The following is a 16893-nucleotide window of genomic DNA, read 5'->3' on the forward strand; positions in this document are numbered from 1 at the left end:
GTATCACGAGAATGAACTGCGACGGCAAAGCCGTAGCTAGAGGAAGGGTCCCGTCATTTCCCCAGGGATGGGAGAAAATGTTTGCTATAAATAAAAACATGTGATCAAGTTAGCGTTCTATCGATTTAGTCCCTTCCGTATTACCAGTTTGGTCTCCTCCTACCCGAATGCAATTTCTAGCTCCTGCTTTAGTAAATGGTCAGATACGAAAGTGTTGGAGTTTATCCTGTTTAATGGACAAACCGAGTAAGGATGATGAAGAACAAAACTAAGGAAGGCGAGGGCTATTTCAGTGAAATGCCGCTGAAACATCATATTTGACTGCTTTTTCGGGCTTTTTCTTTTTCATTGAAACACACCAAACCAACTAATAAACAGGAGAGGGGTAGGAACTTCTTTGGACTAATGGATATTAATCACATTGACCTATATCAGAGGCATCGACTGGAAAAAAACATTAGGGGCGCAGAAAGTCGTCCCGTGTTTACGGGACTCAAGACGTACACAGGAGAAGGGTGCATTGCATTGTTTTTCAGAAATTATTGAGGGGCTTAGCCCCCATACAAAGTTTATTGGAGGGGCCCAAATGGTCTCAGCCCCTAGGATTCGGTGCCTATGACTTATATTGATATATTAATGCACATGTTTCCGTGAGCATTATGCATTTTTTCCGATAATTTTTTTTTTCTTGAAAATCAGTAAAATTATCTTAATCACGTACTTTTAACCCCTCGAAAGGTTTTGACGTAATATTACGTGAGAAGTCGCATTGGCTTCTAAAGCTGTCAATCATTGGAGAACGTTTGAAAACCATACCACTATGTTCTCGAAGTTCAAACATCCCCCGTGAACACATACCGTAAACAAAGTACAAAATCACTCGACATCTCCGATGTTGCCACTGAAATGGGGCTTGGCTTCACATTCACGACCGAGGATTTACTCCAGATTCACCCTTTAACTGCTTCTTCTACATGCAAGGGGGCGCCAAAATTCCGGCTTGCCCAGGGTGTCAGAGTATGAGGCCGTTATAGGGTGTCAAAGTATTACGTCATCATCGATGGGGGGTTTCTGAGTTCTGACTTTTGATGACAAGGGGGAAGGGGGGTTTGGATAATGCTTACGTCTTCAACCACCCTTTAGAGAAAATATGAAATATTTTAAATGGTATCTTACTCGGTGCGCCAAAAACGAGAAAAACCTTTCGATAGTTTGTGAGCAATTGAAGTAACACCCCTCCTATTGATAAGTGCCCTACAGAGCCACTTTAGTAATCTCTAAATGTTTCGCGGATCCAAGTGATCTGGAAATGTGTCCGGGCCGCTTAAGTGCTCTGGAAATGTGTACGGGCCGCTTAAGTGCTCTGGAACTGTGCCACGCATCACTGAAGTGATCCGTAATTATATGCTGCGGATCACTTAAATAATCTGAGAATGTGCGACGGATCACTTAAATAATCTGAGAATGTGCCACGGATAACTTGAGTGATGTAGAACCGCACTGGGGGCCACTTAAGTGCTCTAAAACTACGTCACATGCCACTCAAGGGATCTCTAAATGTGTCACGGATCGCTTAAATGTTCTGGAATTGTACCACGGGCCGCTTAAATGTTCTGGGATTGTACCACGGGACACTTAAGCGATCTGTAAATGTGCTACTTAGTTCATTTTTACAAAATTAGGTTTGAGGAGGGCAGGCTGCATCAGATAACCCCCAGGGCCATATTTGGTCCGCTGGCCAAGGGCCTTTATGCGATTTATCATTATATGGCTTAGAGGGTGGGTCGCAATGAATTTATTACAATGAATTTATTAAAGATAAATTTTGAGTTCATAGCCTTCAAATAACATTGAAATTAACAGAAATTGATTATAATAACATATAAAAAGGTATTGTCTTCAGAAATTTCAAATTCAAAAAAATATTTTTTTGCATTAGAAAAATAAATTTTTAATAGTGTGGGGGGGGGGGCCCACGAGCTCCCCCTATGCCCCCCCCCCCGTGTACGTTCTTTTTAAAAATCTTCAGCACATTTTGAGACACCCTGTATATACAGGGTTCATAGAAGCAGGTAACTCGGACAACGATATAGTGAAGTGACTACGCTCGATCAGCCGTAACAAATGGGGGAGCATTTAAAATGATTGGGGAGGAGGGGATAAAATTAACATTTGTATATTCCCCCCCCCCCCCAATTGAAAACAATGTCGATTAGTAAAATTTGCACCTATCAATCATTATAAAATTCATTATTTTTGCTGCATTTGAAGTGCTAATGAAGTCTTATTACATATTGAAGGAGAATACTGAGAGAAATGTTTGTAAAAAGTGGCAAAAATCAAGAATTTCAACACTAGCGATATCTTGCCGAATTTTCAACCAAATATTATGGGGTCAATTTCGGTTTTATACAGATACACAAATTTTACAATTCATATTATTTGAAGGGAGGGACTATATCGAAATTTCAATATCTCTCTCCAGTAACTATTATTTTATGCACTGCTTTTTTTCACATTTGATCGAACATAGCCACTTTTACTATGCAGTTATCTAATTTTTATATTCTCTGTTTGCAAGTTATTTCAGATAGGAAATATACTTTTCTATACACCCCCTTTATAGTTTTCTAAGCTCTTTCTCTTCACTAGTGAAGGAATTTTTAATGCTAATTTTGATGATGGTAATCACAAAATTATGATAACTTCTGTTCAAAGTTACAATCCTGTAACTTCTGTACAAAAGAAAGTGCTAGCATTTTTTTAAATGTTAAAAAAATTAGTTTAGCTTATTGTTAACTAACAAAACATGTTTGTTTTATAGCTTGGCAAGAATGTCAGTTTCAGATGTTCAGAGCAAGAAGCGCTATTATGGAAAGAATGTTTATTATCACATTGTTCTTCAGCATCTAAGTGTGAAACAGTTATTCCAGTAAACTATCCTTTGCAATCCTACAAGGTAGGAAGTTCTTTCTTCAACCATAATTCTATTTTTGAATCCACATTTACAGCTTAAGTATTTTTTTTCGTACAATACACTTTTTCCTTTTTTATGCTTCTTTTAATGTTTCAATATTTTTGTATCACCTACAAACAGAAATTGTTTTGTAGATATACCGATTCAGGGCTGTAGCCAAGAGTTTATTTGGATGGGGGAACCAAACCAATAGTAGAGTAAATGTAAATATATGACTCCATATATATTAGCCATTTTCTCACACTTCTGGGGGGGGGGGGAAGCTAGATCCTCAGGTCTCCCACGTCCCCCCCCCCCAACTTCAGCCTTTAACTGATGTAGTTCATTTTTTCCATATCCAAATGCTTTTATAAATCCAACTGATGATAACTTGACTGTATCCTGATATCCTTCTGAATGTGAAGTTCAATGAAGACACTTTTATATTAACATCGGACAATAATATAAAGTTTAAAGACTTTTTTTCAATAGCTATTTTTGAGCACTAATATATATGTACAGTTATTTGTTTAAGAATAAAATTCAAATTCCAAGAACTTTCTTACCTTACTATATTGTTGCACATTGGCAGTTTTGCAAAGTACAGTAAGACAAAATCACAAACCTGTAATTTTCATATAAATAATATCATAATAAAATCATATAAATAAAAAATATTCCTACTAAGAAAATTTTTATTTACAGAATGTCATAGTCATTGATCTTGGCAGTTGCTCAACGAGAGCTGGAATTTTAACAGACCAACGTAAGTTTTAAATAGTTGTGAACATATAGTGAATTCAAAATATGTTGACACTACAGAACTATGATTGAAGATATAGAATGTGTAATATCAAATGCAATTATAATGAAATTCAAGAAACTGGGAAATTTTGTTATTATTTTCTCTGAGGTGTTGTTGAAACTAAGATTAGGTTTTTAAGGTACTGATTTGATGTATATTATCAGATGATATTCGGAAGTAGATTTTTCACCCTAATATAAGCAATGCAAAAACAAACAAAGCTAGTACTATCACCATGAGACAGACTTTGTATACAAAATTGTAGAACACAATTTGATGCCAATGTGTTCCCTGAAGTAGGTACTAAAGCAAATTTCAGAAAACCCGTTAAATAAAAGCCAAAGTATAATAAGATAATAAATGTATAGATTGAAAGAAGTTAAGGATTCTGATCTCTGGAGCAGTACTTGTAGTTTGCTATAGATACTAACAAAAATAGCAATAAGTGCAGTATATCCATGGCTTCTGAGAACTCTACAAATATTCCTACAAGTATTATACAATGCATCGAAACTGAACAACGATAGAGAATTATGCAACAAATCCTGTTTCCTATTGCCATAGTTATTGATTGAAAAAAGGGAAACAAACATTTCATCAATGTATTGGAATAAACTCTGTATAATCATAGTTCTGTAGACTTACATAACATTAAAGTAACATGTACCTGTGAACTTTAATAGCTATTTCCATAGCTTTTGGAAGTTGTTAGTATTATATTAAGTCTTTAAATTTTTACTTCCCAGTAACCTTATTTGTCATCTTAATCTGAACTGTAGTCTATGTTTTCACCAAATAATTGCAATAACTAATGATTTTTACTCTTATGACACTTTTATTTTCTACTCCAACAGCTACACTGCCGAAATTGTTTTTCCCCACAGTATGTGCCACTGATAAAACTAGGTAAATAATATTTTTATTTCTGAAATATTTTCATTTGATTACTGTGGAAAAGTATGTTGCTGATTTTGATAAGTTTTAAAATTATATTTTCTTCCAACTGTAACAACAAAAATTTCTTTGAAAGAAAATACCAAACAATGAAATGTTTTTCTTCAGGGCATATAATTGCCCTTTTATCCCACTGCCAGCTCAATGTCACTCACATAATAATAATTTTGATCAATTTTCTTTTTTTCGTTAACAATGGTTCATGTGAATTGCCCGCTCGCCTCCATGAATGTGATTTTTTTTGTCTTTACCTAATTAATTAATGATTTTATCAATATTGCATGTATAACATGAATGTCAGGTATTAATCTCTGGTGTTCTGTGTTCATCTGTGTTGTGAAAATTAATCTATCTATCATATTTTTTGTTCTAATGCTGGGTAAATGAATAATGGTATTATCACACAACTAAAGTTCACTGTTATGATTCTTAAGCATCTTTTTTCATTTCATATTTATTTCCTGCTATAGCATGGTCAGACATTATGGTGTTGAAGCATTGCATCCTGACATCAGACAGAACTCAACTCTTTCATTTCCTGTTCGCCAGTCACAAAAAATTACTAAGGTCTGTATATCTTTAAAGCTTGTTTTGCCTTCTTAGAAATTTACAAAAATGAAGAATCAGTTAAATCATAAATTGAATAAACTATATGTGTGGTGATCTAAAATACTTTGATATTATGATTAAAATAAAAATGTCTAATTATTGAACGTTTAAAATTTTCTTATTGTTCATGTAAAATCTTTCATCTTTAGTATAGCATGGCACAAAATATTCTTTAATATTCTGGCACAGTGTATCTCAAACTTCTTAGACTAGTAAAATGTCTGAAACAGTTTGATGGACCATTTATTTAATAGGATACAATGTATTCAACATTGGTGGACCAATTATATGGTTATTACTACAAAAATTTACCACTAAAATTTTTATACTACTGCTAAATTACTCCTAAAATTTTTTTGGTTGAATAATTGAGGGGGTCAGAAGCAAAGGGATACAAATGACAAAATTCATTGAATTCAGTCAAGTGCTTAAAATGGTTCCTTTACCCAACATCTGACTACTAGCCAGATGGACAGATCTCATTCTATGTATTAGGGTTGCTTTTTAGTGTCCACTAGTTTGACTACTACATGGAATTTCTAATGTTACAATGACTTTGAAGTTGATTTTCCCCGAAACTCAATTTTGATCACTTGCATCCCTTTGCTTCTGATGCCCACAATTATAATCAATTATAATTAAACTTTTAAATATGCTTGCAGACTGCAAGTTAAAAATGCTAGTCTAACATGTACTAATACATAAATGTTCCTGTTAAGTTAATGCAATAAAGTATTTTGGTACTGAGAAATTGAATTTTCTGGATGTTTGCCGAAACTAATATTTCGAAAGAAAAGTGATTTGTCCTCTTGCATACCAGGCAAGTACACTAACCAATACACCTTTTATACAAAAATGCCAACTGGGACAAAAATTTCTGTAGTTAAGAGAGGCTGCTGTCTCCACTCAACGCTTCACGTTACTAACGCGTGTTATAAGGAATTGAAAAGTGTGTCTCTGGTGTATTGGTTAGTGTACTTGCCTGGTATGCAAGGGGACCCGGGTTTGATTCTCGAAGGAGACAAATCACTTTTCTTTCCAAATATTAGTTTCAGCATAAAATAAAATTCTATTTCTCAGTATATTTCGGGCTGAAAATACCATCTCTTATACAAAGTATTTTAGTATTATAAAGCATATAATATTAAAGAAATTTAAAATAATGTTCCATGGGGTACTTGCTGTTAAAAATATTAAAAATCATTTGTATCATTTCATTTATATAGTGTATAATAGAGTGCCTGTACTCACTCTCTTATGAAATTGTTTAAATCCATGTGTGGAAATTTAATTTACTAATTCAAATCCATATCAATTTTGCATTTATTCATACAAATGTATTTGCACACAGAGCATTCCAATCTTGTAACTCTCTTCAATATGTTTTGCTTTAGTTTACTATGGACATAGATGCATTGAAAGGCCTCTTTGAAAAAATCTTTCATGATCTCAATGTTGATCAACATAAGTACACTGTGAGTATATAAACTTTTTTTTTCCTTCTTTGTAATTTCATTAGTAATTTTCAAAGTTCACATTGATTTTGAAAACACTTAAATCACAAGCATAAAAAGTAAGCATAAAATGTTATTATAACAAAAAATCTTGTTGAATATATGTCCTGCACATTTCTATTAGAGTGCTTCTCAACCTTTCTGCAAACACGGGCCAGTAAACTGTTTGAAACAATTTTATGGACCACCCGTGTCCTGTATTATGGAATATTCCTGTAATTTTCATTGTTTCAATTTTTTTATACATTTGTCCTGTTTTTTCAACGATTCTTTTTTGAATTCGTAATATTTGCTAAAGTCTCATGAATACACACACACACACAGCATTTTCATAATATAAATTTTATTATGAATATCATCTCACATATTCGCCAGATTTAATGTTTTGTTCAATTCTTTTTACATTTTAATTATGATTGGTGATTGTACTTCTGACAAGGTTTTTGATGTCAATTGGCATGTCCTATGTTTTACGGATTATTATTTAAGATCTCAGTTTTCTGTATTTTCCTCAATGAAATATGGTCATCAGATCATTTGAATATTTTTTTTCGCCATTTTTGTTTACCATGATTTGTAGCAGCCCTTTATTTCCACACCCTTCAGCAATTTTAGCAGAACTTAGCAAATTGCATTTAAAACAATACATTGCAATTTTTGGCAAAATTTAGTGATATCCCGTATTTAGGGTCGCAATTTTCTGCATTCTCCTCGATGATGTATGGTGAACCTAAGTATGAAGGTATAATTTTATTTGAACACATATGGATATTACTAATATCAATTGCAACGGGTGAATAATTTCATCAAGTCTGTGGACCATAGGTTGAGAAATGCTGTTCTATTATATCATCTTATTGTTTCATTTCCTGTTATTGACCTATACTTTTTTCATTTTTTATGCATGTCACTATGAAATATATACTTATAAATATATACACACATTAACAGTTTGAGACTCTAATTGAAACTAATTCTGACAATTAATGTTCTTATTTACTTTTGCAATCTTTAATCGAATTCATAAATTTTTATAAAATGTTGCACTTTTTTTTCATCATTAGGTACAATTGTGTGTTCCTAGAAGTTTAAGCACAAATACTCAGACTGCTTTGGTGAAGTTATTGATTGAAGAGCTAGGGGTTCAAGCAGTCAGTTTAACAGCTCAAGCACTTCTGACATTATATGCAAATAACACATCTTCTGCCATAGTTGTTGATATTGGTGAAAGAATGGATGTCATGCCTGTAGTTGATGGTAAGTGTGGAAATTTTAAATGTACAGCAGATAAAATTTTGTTTGATGTACATACCTACATATTGAATTTTGTTCTGATTTTTCAGAATGAAGAAAACATATTTCAAAAGCTTTCTAGTCATCTCTCTGATGAGAATCAATATTGCTTTATTATAGCTTGAAGAACAATGTGAAACTGCTCTTTAATTCATAACTAAAAACAGTTTAAAATATCTTTAAAATAACATAAATATTTTATAAATTCCTGAGTTTGTTTTTAAAATCAATTTTTATTCCTGTGCACGGATCTTTTTTCTTTCATTTAATCTCTTTTTTTTCCAAAAAATAAAAAGTTCTTTCATAATTACATATTTATTGAAGCATATACTTCATGGGACAGAACCACTGTTTTCCACATTATTTTTTGTTTCCGGGCTCTTGGGAGACAATTGCCTCCCCCCCCCCTTCTGGCTCTATGCCTGACTTAGATATAAAAGACAATGCTCCTGTATTCATACATTTACACATCAAGCTGGGCTTGCATTGCTGGCATAATTCACACAGATCTTGCTAAATTATGAATTTAACGTCTCAAAATGTTAACTGAAGATACTCAATGATCATTTCTATTTTTTACAGGTTTCATTTTAGAATGTGGAGTTAGCAAATTGCCTCATGGAGGGCAACAAATTGTACATCATCTCAAGCATGCTCTTGCTCAAAAACATATTAGGTGAGATTCTCTAAACTCCCTATTTTCCCATGACATTTTTTTTCATTTTCTAATCCATTCGACTAGTTCCAGTGAAAACTGTGTGTAATGTTCCTTACACTAATTCATCAACTATTAAGCTATATTTATTTTCCAGCAGCTTGGAGTTTTGACCATGCATAAATATAGTCCAAAGCTTAGTAGGATTATATTCTTAATTGTTTTTATCATTTTTGTTATGCCGATTATGCTGATCAGGTTATGATACCAGAAGTCCACATACTTTTTAAAGTTATTCTATGTGTCTGCATACATTTTTGTGATTCCTATCTGTTGATTTTCTGGGGTCCAGAATCATTTCTTTTCTTTTTAGGAGAAAATTTTGCAATGTGAAGCATCAATATTTGTCAATTTTTATGTGTTATATTCTTTAGAAATAGTGGTATTCTTTATATCAATTTACACATGTTCATTCATTTTCATGGGAATTAGCGGAAAAAGAAAACTGATATTTCTTTCAGCCAGGGTCGTAGTTATTAAAACCATGACACCCTCCCACACCCCACTACTAAAAGCTAGTATGAAACACATACAACGTCTAAAAAATATGAGATCTGCCTTAAGAACACAATAACTCTTCAACAGTTCTGTGTCCCACCGTACAATTTTTGGAAATCACTGTTCTAAAAGAGGACGTCAACAAATTAGGCAAAAGACAAGGTTCTTGGTCCCTTCTCACTATACTGAAGGTGAATTAAAACTGGCAGAACATCCCATAATAAATGCATACTCTCATTTGCTTGTGAAATATCTAATTTTTTTAATTTATACAGCAGAAAAAAAAAGGAAACAATGTAATTAAACTATTATTTGGCTGGTTCAATGGGAGGCAGAAACTATCGACCGAATCGCAAATGTTTTCAACCTAAAAAAATTACCTAAAGACTAAAAAATAAATGCTATTAAAATATCAAAACAGATTTCTTTGAAAACTGATTGTGTTCTAAAATGAAAAGGAATATATTTTTTTTCATAATATTGAGAAAATCACATGTAAATTTATTCTCAACATTATATTTCATCAAAAACTGCCAATGGAATTTTTCAAATAAGTAATTTCTAACTTATGAATGAATTAAAGCAATCTAAAAGATTCAGAATCTAAAAGTTATATTAAAATTTAAAATTTTATTAAAGTTTTGTACCAAGATAAAGTTCTCTCATCATCAACAGGTGTTATTGGGGATATTTGAAAAAAAATCTGATCTAAAGTTAATTCCTCTTCAATTTTAAAATTTCATTATTTCATTCCATAGACATCAGAAATTTTTTTCAAGTCCACCATTTTCTTTTTCTCCATTTTGTCAAATTTTGTACACCTTCAGCACACTTGAAGACTCACTTTTTTGATAACATCAGTAAGCTACATGCCCTCTTTCTGAACGATGGAAACTAAAATGTTGCATGCCATCTGCTCTTCAATATTCCCCTGTCTAAATAAAACTTGCTAACTCAATAGGATCAGAATTGCTTGAATTTATGAATTAATTCAATATTTTGTAAAGCATGAAGTGACCAACTTTTTTTGTAATTTTTACTAAATACTAAATTAACTTTGAACTATTACTAAACTTTGCCTGTTTTATCTATAAATAAAGTTTTTCATAATTATCTTTTTTAACCTTTGTTTATTCCAAAAGAAAACTTTAAAAATTAAAAAATATTCTTAAAATGCCAAAAAATTCCATAAAACTTTCTTTAAAAAATGACTATAAAATAAAAAAGTGTGGAAAAATGCAAATGTTATTAACATAAAAGCCCTGCTTATAGCAGTTTTATTTTTTAAAACCAGTTAAGTCTTTAACAGTAGAATGGAGCTATATGCTGTATTGACTTTGCAGTATGACTTTATTTACAGAAAGGCCAAACACAGGCTATAGCAAAGGGGTGCAAGTTTGAATAGTAGCCAAATTTGGGGGAATGGTTGATCAATAAAATCAGACTAGAATAGGAGAAGGGTGACAAAATTTGTATGGCATTCTAAACAGTAAATACACCTCTTATCTGGTTACTGAACAATTATAACCTACAGCTTAAAGCTGTGGCGCTACCTGAAAATAACTTTCTTTATAACTTTCTTAGGGGGAATGGGAATTTTTTTTTTTCCTTCTTAAGTGAAGGAGACAATAAAGCCATTCAGAATGCACGTGAGAAGGTTTCAGTGGCCAATCAGTTTATGCTAATGCCATGACATTGTGCTGTTTGTATGTTTTAGATTTCAGTAAAAAAATAAAGTTCAAGTTTGCTCTGTCTTGACAAGTAAAAATAGCGGGTCATCTGAAGGGAAAAAGTTTTTGATTAGCAAAAAAATTACACTTTAGACTGAATTTGATAAAAATTTTAGACTTATCAAACTTCTGACAATCAATTTTTTCACGCATTTTGATTTTATTCTCAATTTTATGGGTTTTTTTTCAATTGATGTCAGAAATAAGTTGTAACAGCAACAGCAGTAGTAAGTAGTATTAGTTTCAGATAAATTAATACTATCTTGGGTAGTCATTAAGTAAGCATTTCATATAAGCATATTTAAAGTATTTCATGCTAATAATTTTTAATGAGTTTTTTAAATCTAATGACATTGTCCATTTCAGTTTATCTAATGATATTGAATCATTTGTTGTTCGCTACATTGCTGAGAGCTTATGTTATGTTGCTGAAAATTATGACAAAGAACTGCAGAATGCAATTTCATTTCCAGAGCATGTTAAAAAGTCTCTACATCTTTATCCATTTTTCAAAGATGAAACTAAGTTGCAGTAAGTTGTTCTCTAAGTAAACTAAAATTCTACATATATATATATATATATATATATATATATATATGTTTTTTCTCAGTGATCAGTATGAAACAAATAATTTGCTATTGTTCTTATTACTCCCCTTCTAAACATTCCAGTCAAGTTTGAAGAATTCTTAAATTTTTAAGAGTAATGAGTTATTTCATACAAATAATCCAATTTGAAAAAAAAGTCATAATTTCTTTGTACTTACTTTTTTTTAAAATTGGACTTGCATCACTTCCTGTACTCCCTGTGACTCACACACTGGTCATAATGATCCAAGGCATGATACATATCTACTTTTTCTATCAGTATCTGCCTGAATACTGCATTCATTATAAAGAAAAAGATCATGAATACTGTATAACCAAATTTGTATTATATGTAATATCACAGTAGTTCATGTAACAGTGTAAGAATGGAAGAAATGTGCATGATATAGGAAATTAAGAAATTCTTTTAAATACTTTGCATTAGGTAATAATTGCACAATCGTGTCACATACTTGATTTTTATTCACAGTGTCTCATGTTATAGCTTTCAGAACTTATATATAATACTTTTAGTACTATATTATTCTACTGCTTTAAGTTGGGATTCAATTTTGATTTTTATATAGAGTCTTTTTTTCAGAACTGTAACTCTAGATATTGGACGCTTCCAAGTACCTGAAGGGTTATTTGATCCAAATTTATGGGGTTTGGATTTTCCTGGTTTACATAAGCTTGTTCATCAAGCAATTCAGTCTTCAGGCATGGATGTTAGACGTCGAATGGCAGAAAACATTTACATCAGTGGAGGAGTCACACTGATTCCTGGATTTGCAGAAAGGCTTGAAAATGAAGTAGCAAAACTCACATTACCAAGGCTCAAACCACAGGTATATACTATTTTTTAATACCTAAAATTTGGTTTTAATTAACACTGCTTATTTTTTTTTTTGTCATAAATGCATTTACCTTTGCTTTAGAATGTCAAAAACTGATTTTATATTTCACACTTATAATGCGCTTTTTTAAATTGTTATGTACTTATTTTTTAGGTTCGTGCTTCACCCTATCGATATCACATGGCTTATCTTGGTGCTTGCCAGCTTGCTACATCTGAAGCATTTCAACAAGTATGTGTTAATAGCAAAGAATGGTTTGCAAAAGGGCCTGTATGTCTCAGAAAATGGCATTTATGATTGAAGCAATTTTTGAAGATTACATATCTCATTCATTGTTGATAAAGTTTAGCTACAAGATGAAGCTCAAATTAGTATTTGTTGTAGTTGTTTGTTGAGAGCTCTGACTAATGCCTATGCAAGAGATTCAATTTGTTCTTCAGAGTTAAATGCTACTTACATAATTATGCAAATGAAGCTTTACAAATAAGAATTTAATATATTTTCATGCTAAAAAATATTCTAGAATCTTGTTAAATGTTGTTATTACCACCTGTATATTTTCATACATCCCACTAATTTTAGAAACCCTCTACTGGAATATTGACAGGGATATATTTGGCTTTCGATGCATATTTTCATAGTCTGCACATCAATTATTTCATCAAGAAGTTAAGCCTTGTGTGGTTTATATTTAGGATCACAAGCTGCCACACTTGGATCTATGCTTAACGAAAAGGGCAGATATAATAAAACATATATAGAACAGATATATTGATATACATATAACATATATGTGTGAAGAGATAAATACTTTTATATATAAATTGAATTTTGTTCAAAAGTATGCAGATGTATTACAGTATTTATTGCTTATTGCTTCATCACTGTTTCTTGGGCATAGAACAGAAATCACATGAAATATTTAAATATAGTTGACTTAGGCATAATATATAAACATTTTTTTTTTTCATCTACAATTAGTCTGGAAAATGCAAAATTTGCAACTACAGAATAAAACTATTGTGTATTGTTGCTTAGCCAATATGCTATAGGCATATTAATTATTTTTCTTTTGATTTTTATTTTTTGTAAATTCAATGATTTTACTTAACAGAGTATGACAACTACATTGAAACTCTCCGATTTTTTGAAACAAAAAAATTGTTGGATATTTTAAGTCACTATATACAAGATTATAACTTGCTCAGTCATTATAGCCAAAAAGTTTTGCCAATTTCAACTTTCATTTACTAAGCATTTACTGAACTGGGTGCCAATAAAATTGTTAAGCACAACATTGAAATAAATTTATCATTAGAAAATCATTTTTTAATTGGTTGTTCTCATCTAATGTTGTTTTAACTATAAAATCATTATAATATTTAGAATACATTCATCATATACTTTATATTTTTCAGTTACAATGTTATTTTACTAAAAAGTATAACTATTTACAATTCCATATTTATGAAAAAACATTAATATACTCAAAAAATGAAAAGTTTTAGGTATAAAAGACAGTTTATGTAAGTAAAAAGAATTCAAATAATGTAAAGAGAAATTCAAATAATGCTTGAATTTAGGCTGTGTGACTGTCTTCAAAAATGAGTTGGAATGTACCTCTCTTAATTTTTGAACTAAAACTTATTAAAAACAAACATTAATAAACTCATAAGATTTCTTTTTGTTAGACTGATCATTAGTTAAAATTGCTTTTTTCATTATATGTTTTGAGTATTATTTCTTTAGCTAAAAGTATTTATCACACATTAGTTCAGATATAGAATGAAATATATGTTGATGATGTGAAATTTCTGTTCCAACGCAAGGTCTGATACAACAACTAGTCAAAAAAAATTGTTTCATGATCATTTTTAACTTATTTACTTGCTGTGTTTTATAAAAATCATTACCACAAAATTGTGCTTGTACAGTTACTTTTGTTTTACTATGTTTTTTTTAACTGTTTATGATGTAAATAAAGTTCATTAAATATGCATTTGGTTGTTAAATGTTTTTTCTCATAAACCCAAAGTCACAGTTACTCTGTGCCACAGATTCATTAAATTACAATATGAGTTAATCCTACAAATAAAAATAAATAAATAAAAGTTATTAGAATATTTTATTTTTATCAGTGAAGATTAAAATACCATACGTTTTAAATATGAAATGATTAAAAAAAATTCATGAAAAAAAATTTGGTGGTTCTTTTAATGTATCAAATATTTCAATATATGGTCACATACATTGCATCAGTTTTTCTTGACCTTTTTTCCTTTCTTTCTGTCACCCCCTTAGAATATCACAGAACCACAAGGGGACCGTATGGTAACCACTGAGCTACATGACCCAAAATGCCACTCAAGATAACACTTATATTTTTATACAAACGATAATAGGTATTTCGGAAAAAAACATGCTATCAAAAGAGTGATAATATGGGGGCAAGTTATATATATAGGGTGCATAGCAAACAGGAGGTATGGCATTTTTACTGATGAACCATTGATCCTAGACTTACACTTCAATTAGAAAGTTTTCAAATAACGTGTAGTACTCAGTATGTCATTCATGTTTCAAATTGAAAAAAAAAATAACTTTTTATGCAGTTCTTATGTATACCAAAACCCAGTTTAAGAAAAAGTTATTGCCTTGTCTCTCTTGATGCCAAAAAAAAAATCCATGTTCCTAAGTGCAATATATTGATTTTGTGGAGTGATTTAACTTTTACTTCATGAACTGAAGGGATTTGTTTCAGGGGTAAAACTTTTTAGTTGCACATGTCGTCACCAGAGGGCGTTTCATTAAGAAATTACACATTTAGACAAACGTTTACAATTTCAAAAATTGTTAAACACTTTTACAATTGTTACTGCACCAAAGCATGTTCCATCATTTTCAGATACCATGTGAAATCGCAAGATGGCATGTTGCATAACTGACCGAAGTGTGCGCGGGGAATGTTCCGCAAGTGGCGTGAAATGATGCCTTTAAGGTCAGATAAAGTTCTTGGATTGTCACGACTTACCAGACGTTTCATGTGCCCCCAAAGCCAAAAATCGCATGGATTAAGGTCCGGGGAGGCCATTAATTGTGGAAGTGCTGGCTGATGACACGTTCTTCTGTAAGATGTGTTTTAAGAACATTCTTAAGACACATTGCAATGTATGGAGGAGCTCCGTCTAGCATGAAGATTGTGTCTGCAAGGCAGTGACGTGCTTGCAAGAGACGGAATAATTTCGTTCTGTAACATCATTCTGCATATCGCTTCCCGGTGATCGAACATGTCACTGGACCTGTAGAACGTAACTCCTGGTAGAAATAGAAACCGAGAATAAATGCAGCAAATCCACACTATACCGTCACTTTTGGTTAATGCAACGGAACGTCTAAGATACCGTGCGGATTTTCTGGTTCCCAAATTCGGCAGTTGTGAGTATTGACTGCGCCATCCAAGTGAAAATGCGCTTCGTCTGTCCAGAGGATATTCCAAGGCCGCCAAGTGATTTTCCCGAAGCCCTACCTGACAAATTTTCGAAAATTTCGACCGGTTCTAATTTCCCTGAGGCCCCGGGGCCGTGCCCAGGTGGGCCCATGTGTTAAGACGGCACTGCTTCCACCTGCAGCAACACCTCCCGTACTGCGTCTATAGAAACGGGTTTTCTTCCTCTTCCAGGACGAACAGCCAACGATCCTGTGGTTTCAAATTTCGTTATCATACACCAAAGGTTTTTTACATTCATTGGACCTTTTCGAATCCTCTTCCAAGTCCGATATTTCCGTAGAGCAGTTACTGCGGTTTTGAATTGCGGTTTTGGTAAAACAATTTAACCAAAACCATGATCTCGTAAACGCATCGTCAAAGTGAGCAGCAAACACATTCAGAAACAAGATCTTCGTGAATGTTTCTAGGTTTTATAACAGCTGCTGCGTGACATCACATAAATTTACATGTTTACCACTGGTATTTAAAGTGAAAAGCACTCTGGCGACATATGCAACTAATTCCCCCCCCCCCCCCCGAAACAAATTTCCATCCCTTCATGAAAACTTCCACAAAATTTCACTTTTCTGATGACTGGTTTCACCTGTATGCTACTTTAAAATAGGGTATTTTTATTATGGACGCCCTGTATTATAAATTGCTTTTTGTGTATAGTGTATTTTCCAATAAATAAATACATAGCAGATTGAATCACGAGCTTCCTTTTAAATCATTACTTTAATTAGCATGATATTCCATGCAGGGTGGCTCTAGCCAACACCACCTATAGAACATATATTTGTTTTATAGATGGTTTGCTCTAGCTCACCTGCCACCAGGGTGCAAAACCTCATGTGCTGCCCCTAAAGATGTCCTTGGTGCAAGACT

At 32.4% G+C, this 16893-nt stretch overlaps 1 protein-coding gene across 5 annotated transcripts in view; it reads left to right on the top strand.

Moving 5' to 3' along the window:
- Window positions 1–14516, top strand: part of LOC149065658 (uncharacterized) — a 58661-nt gene extending 44145 nt beyond the window's left edge. For all 5 annotated transcript variants that reach the window (XM_089253470.1, XM_089253469.1, XM_089253471.1 and 2 more), the window contains 10 exons: window positions 2825–2959; window positions 3662–3722; window positions 4616–4667; window positions 5186–5282; window positions 6719–6799; window positions 7903–8095; window positions 8714–8807; window positions 11441–11605; window positions 12263–12509; window positions 12672–14516. In XM_089253470.1, the coding sequence (XP_089109596.1) occupies window positions 2825–2959; window positions 3662–3722; window positions 4616–4667; window positions 5186–5282; window positions 6719–6799; window positions 7903–8095; window positions 8714–8807; window positions 11441–11605; window positions 12263–12509; window positions 12672–12815 (1269 nt within the window). In that variant the 3' untranslated portion in view covers window positions 12816–14516. The remainder of the gene's footprint in view (window positions 1–2824; window positions 2960–3661; window positions 3723–4615; window positions 4668–5185; window positions 5283–6718; window positions 6800–7902; window positions 8096–8713; window positions 8808–11440; window positions 11606–12262; window positions 12510–12671) is intronic.
- The last annotated feature ends 2377 nt before the right edge of the window (window positions 14517–16893 follow it).

This window comes from Pholcus phalangioides, unplaced genomic scaffold, assembly GCF_987345545.1.
Source record: "Pholcus phalangioides strain wild (caught in Gottingen) unplaced genomic scaffold, Ppha-v1.0 ptg000039l_1, whole genome shotgun sequence".
In the NCBI taxonomy this organism is placed as follows: Eukaryota; Metazoa; Arthropoda; class Arachnida; order Araneae; family Pholcidae; genus Pholcus; species Pholcus phalangioides.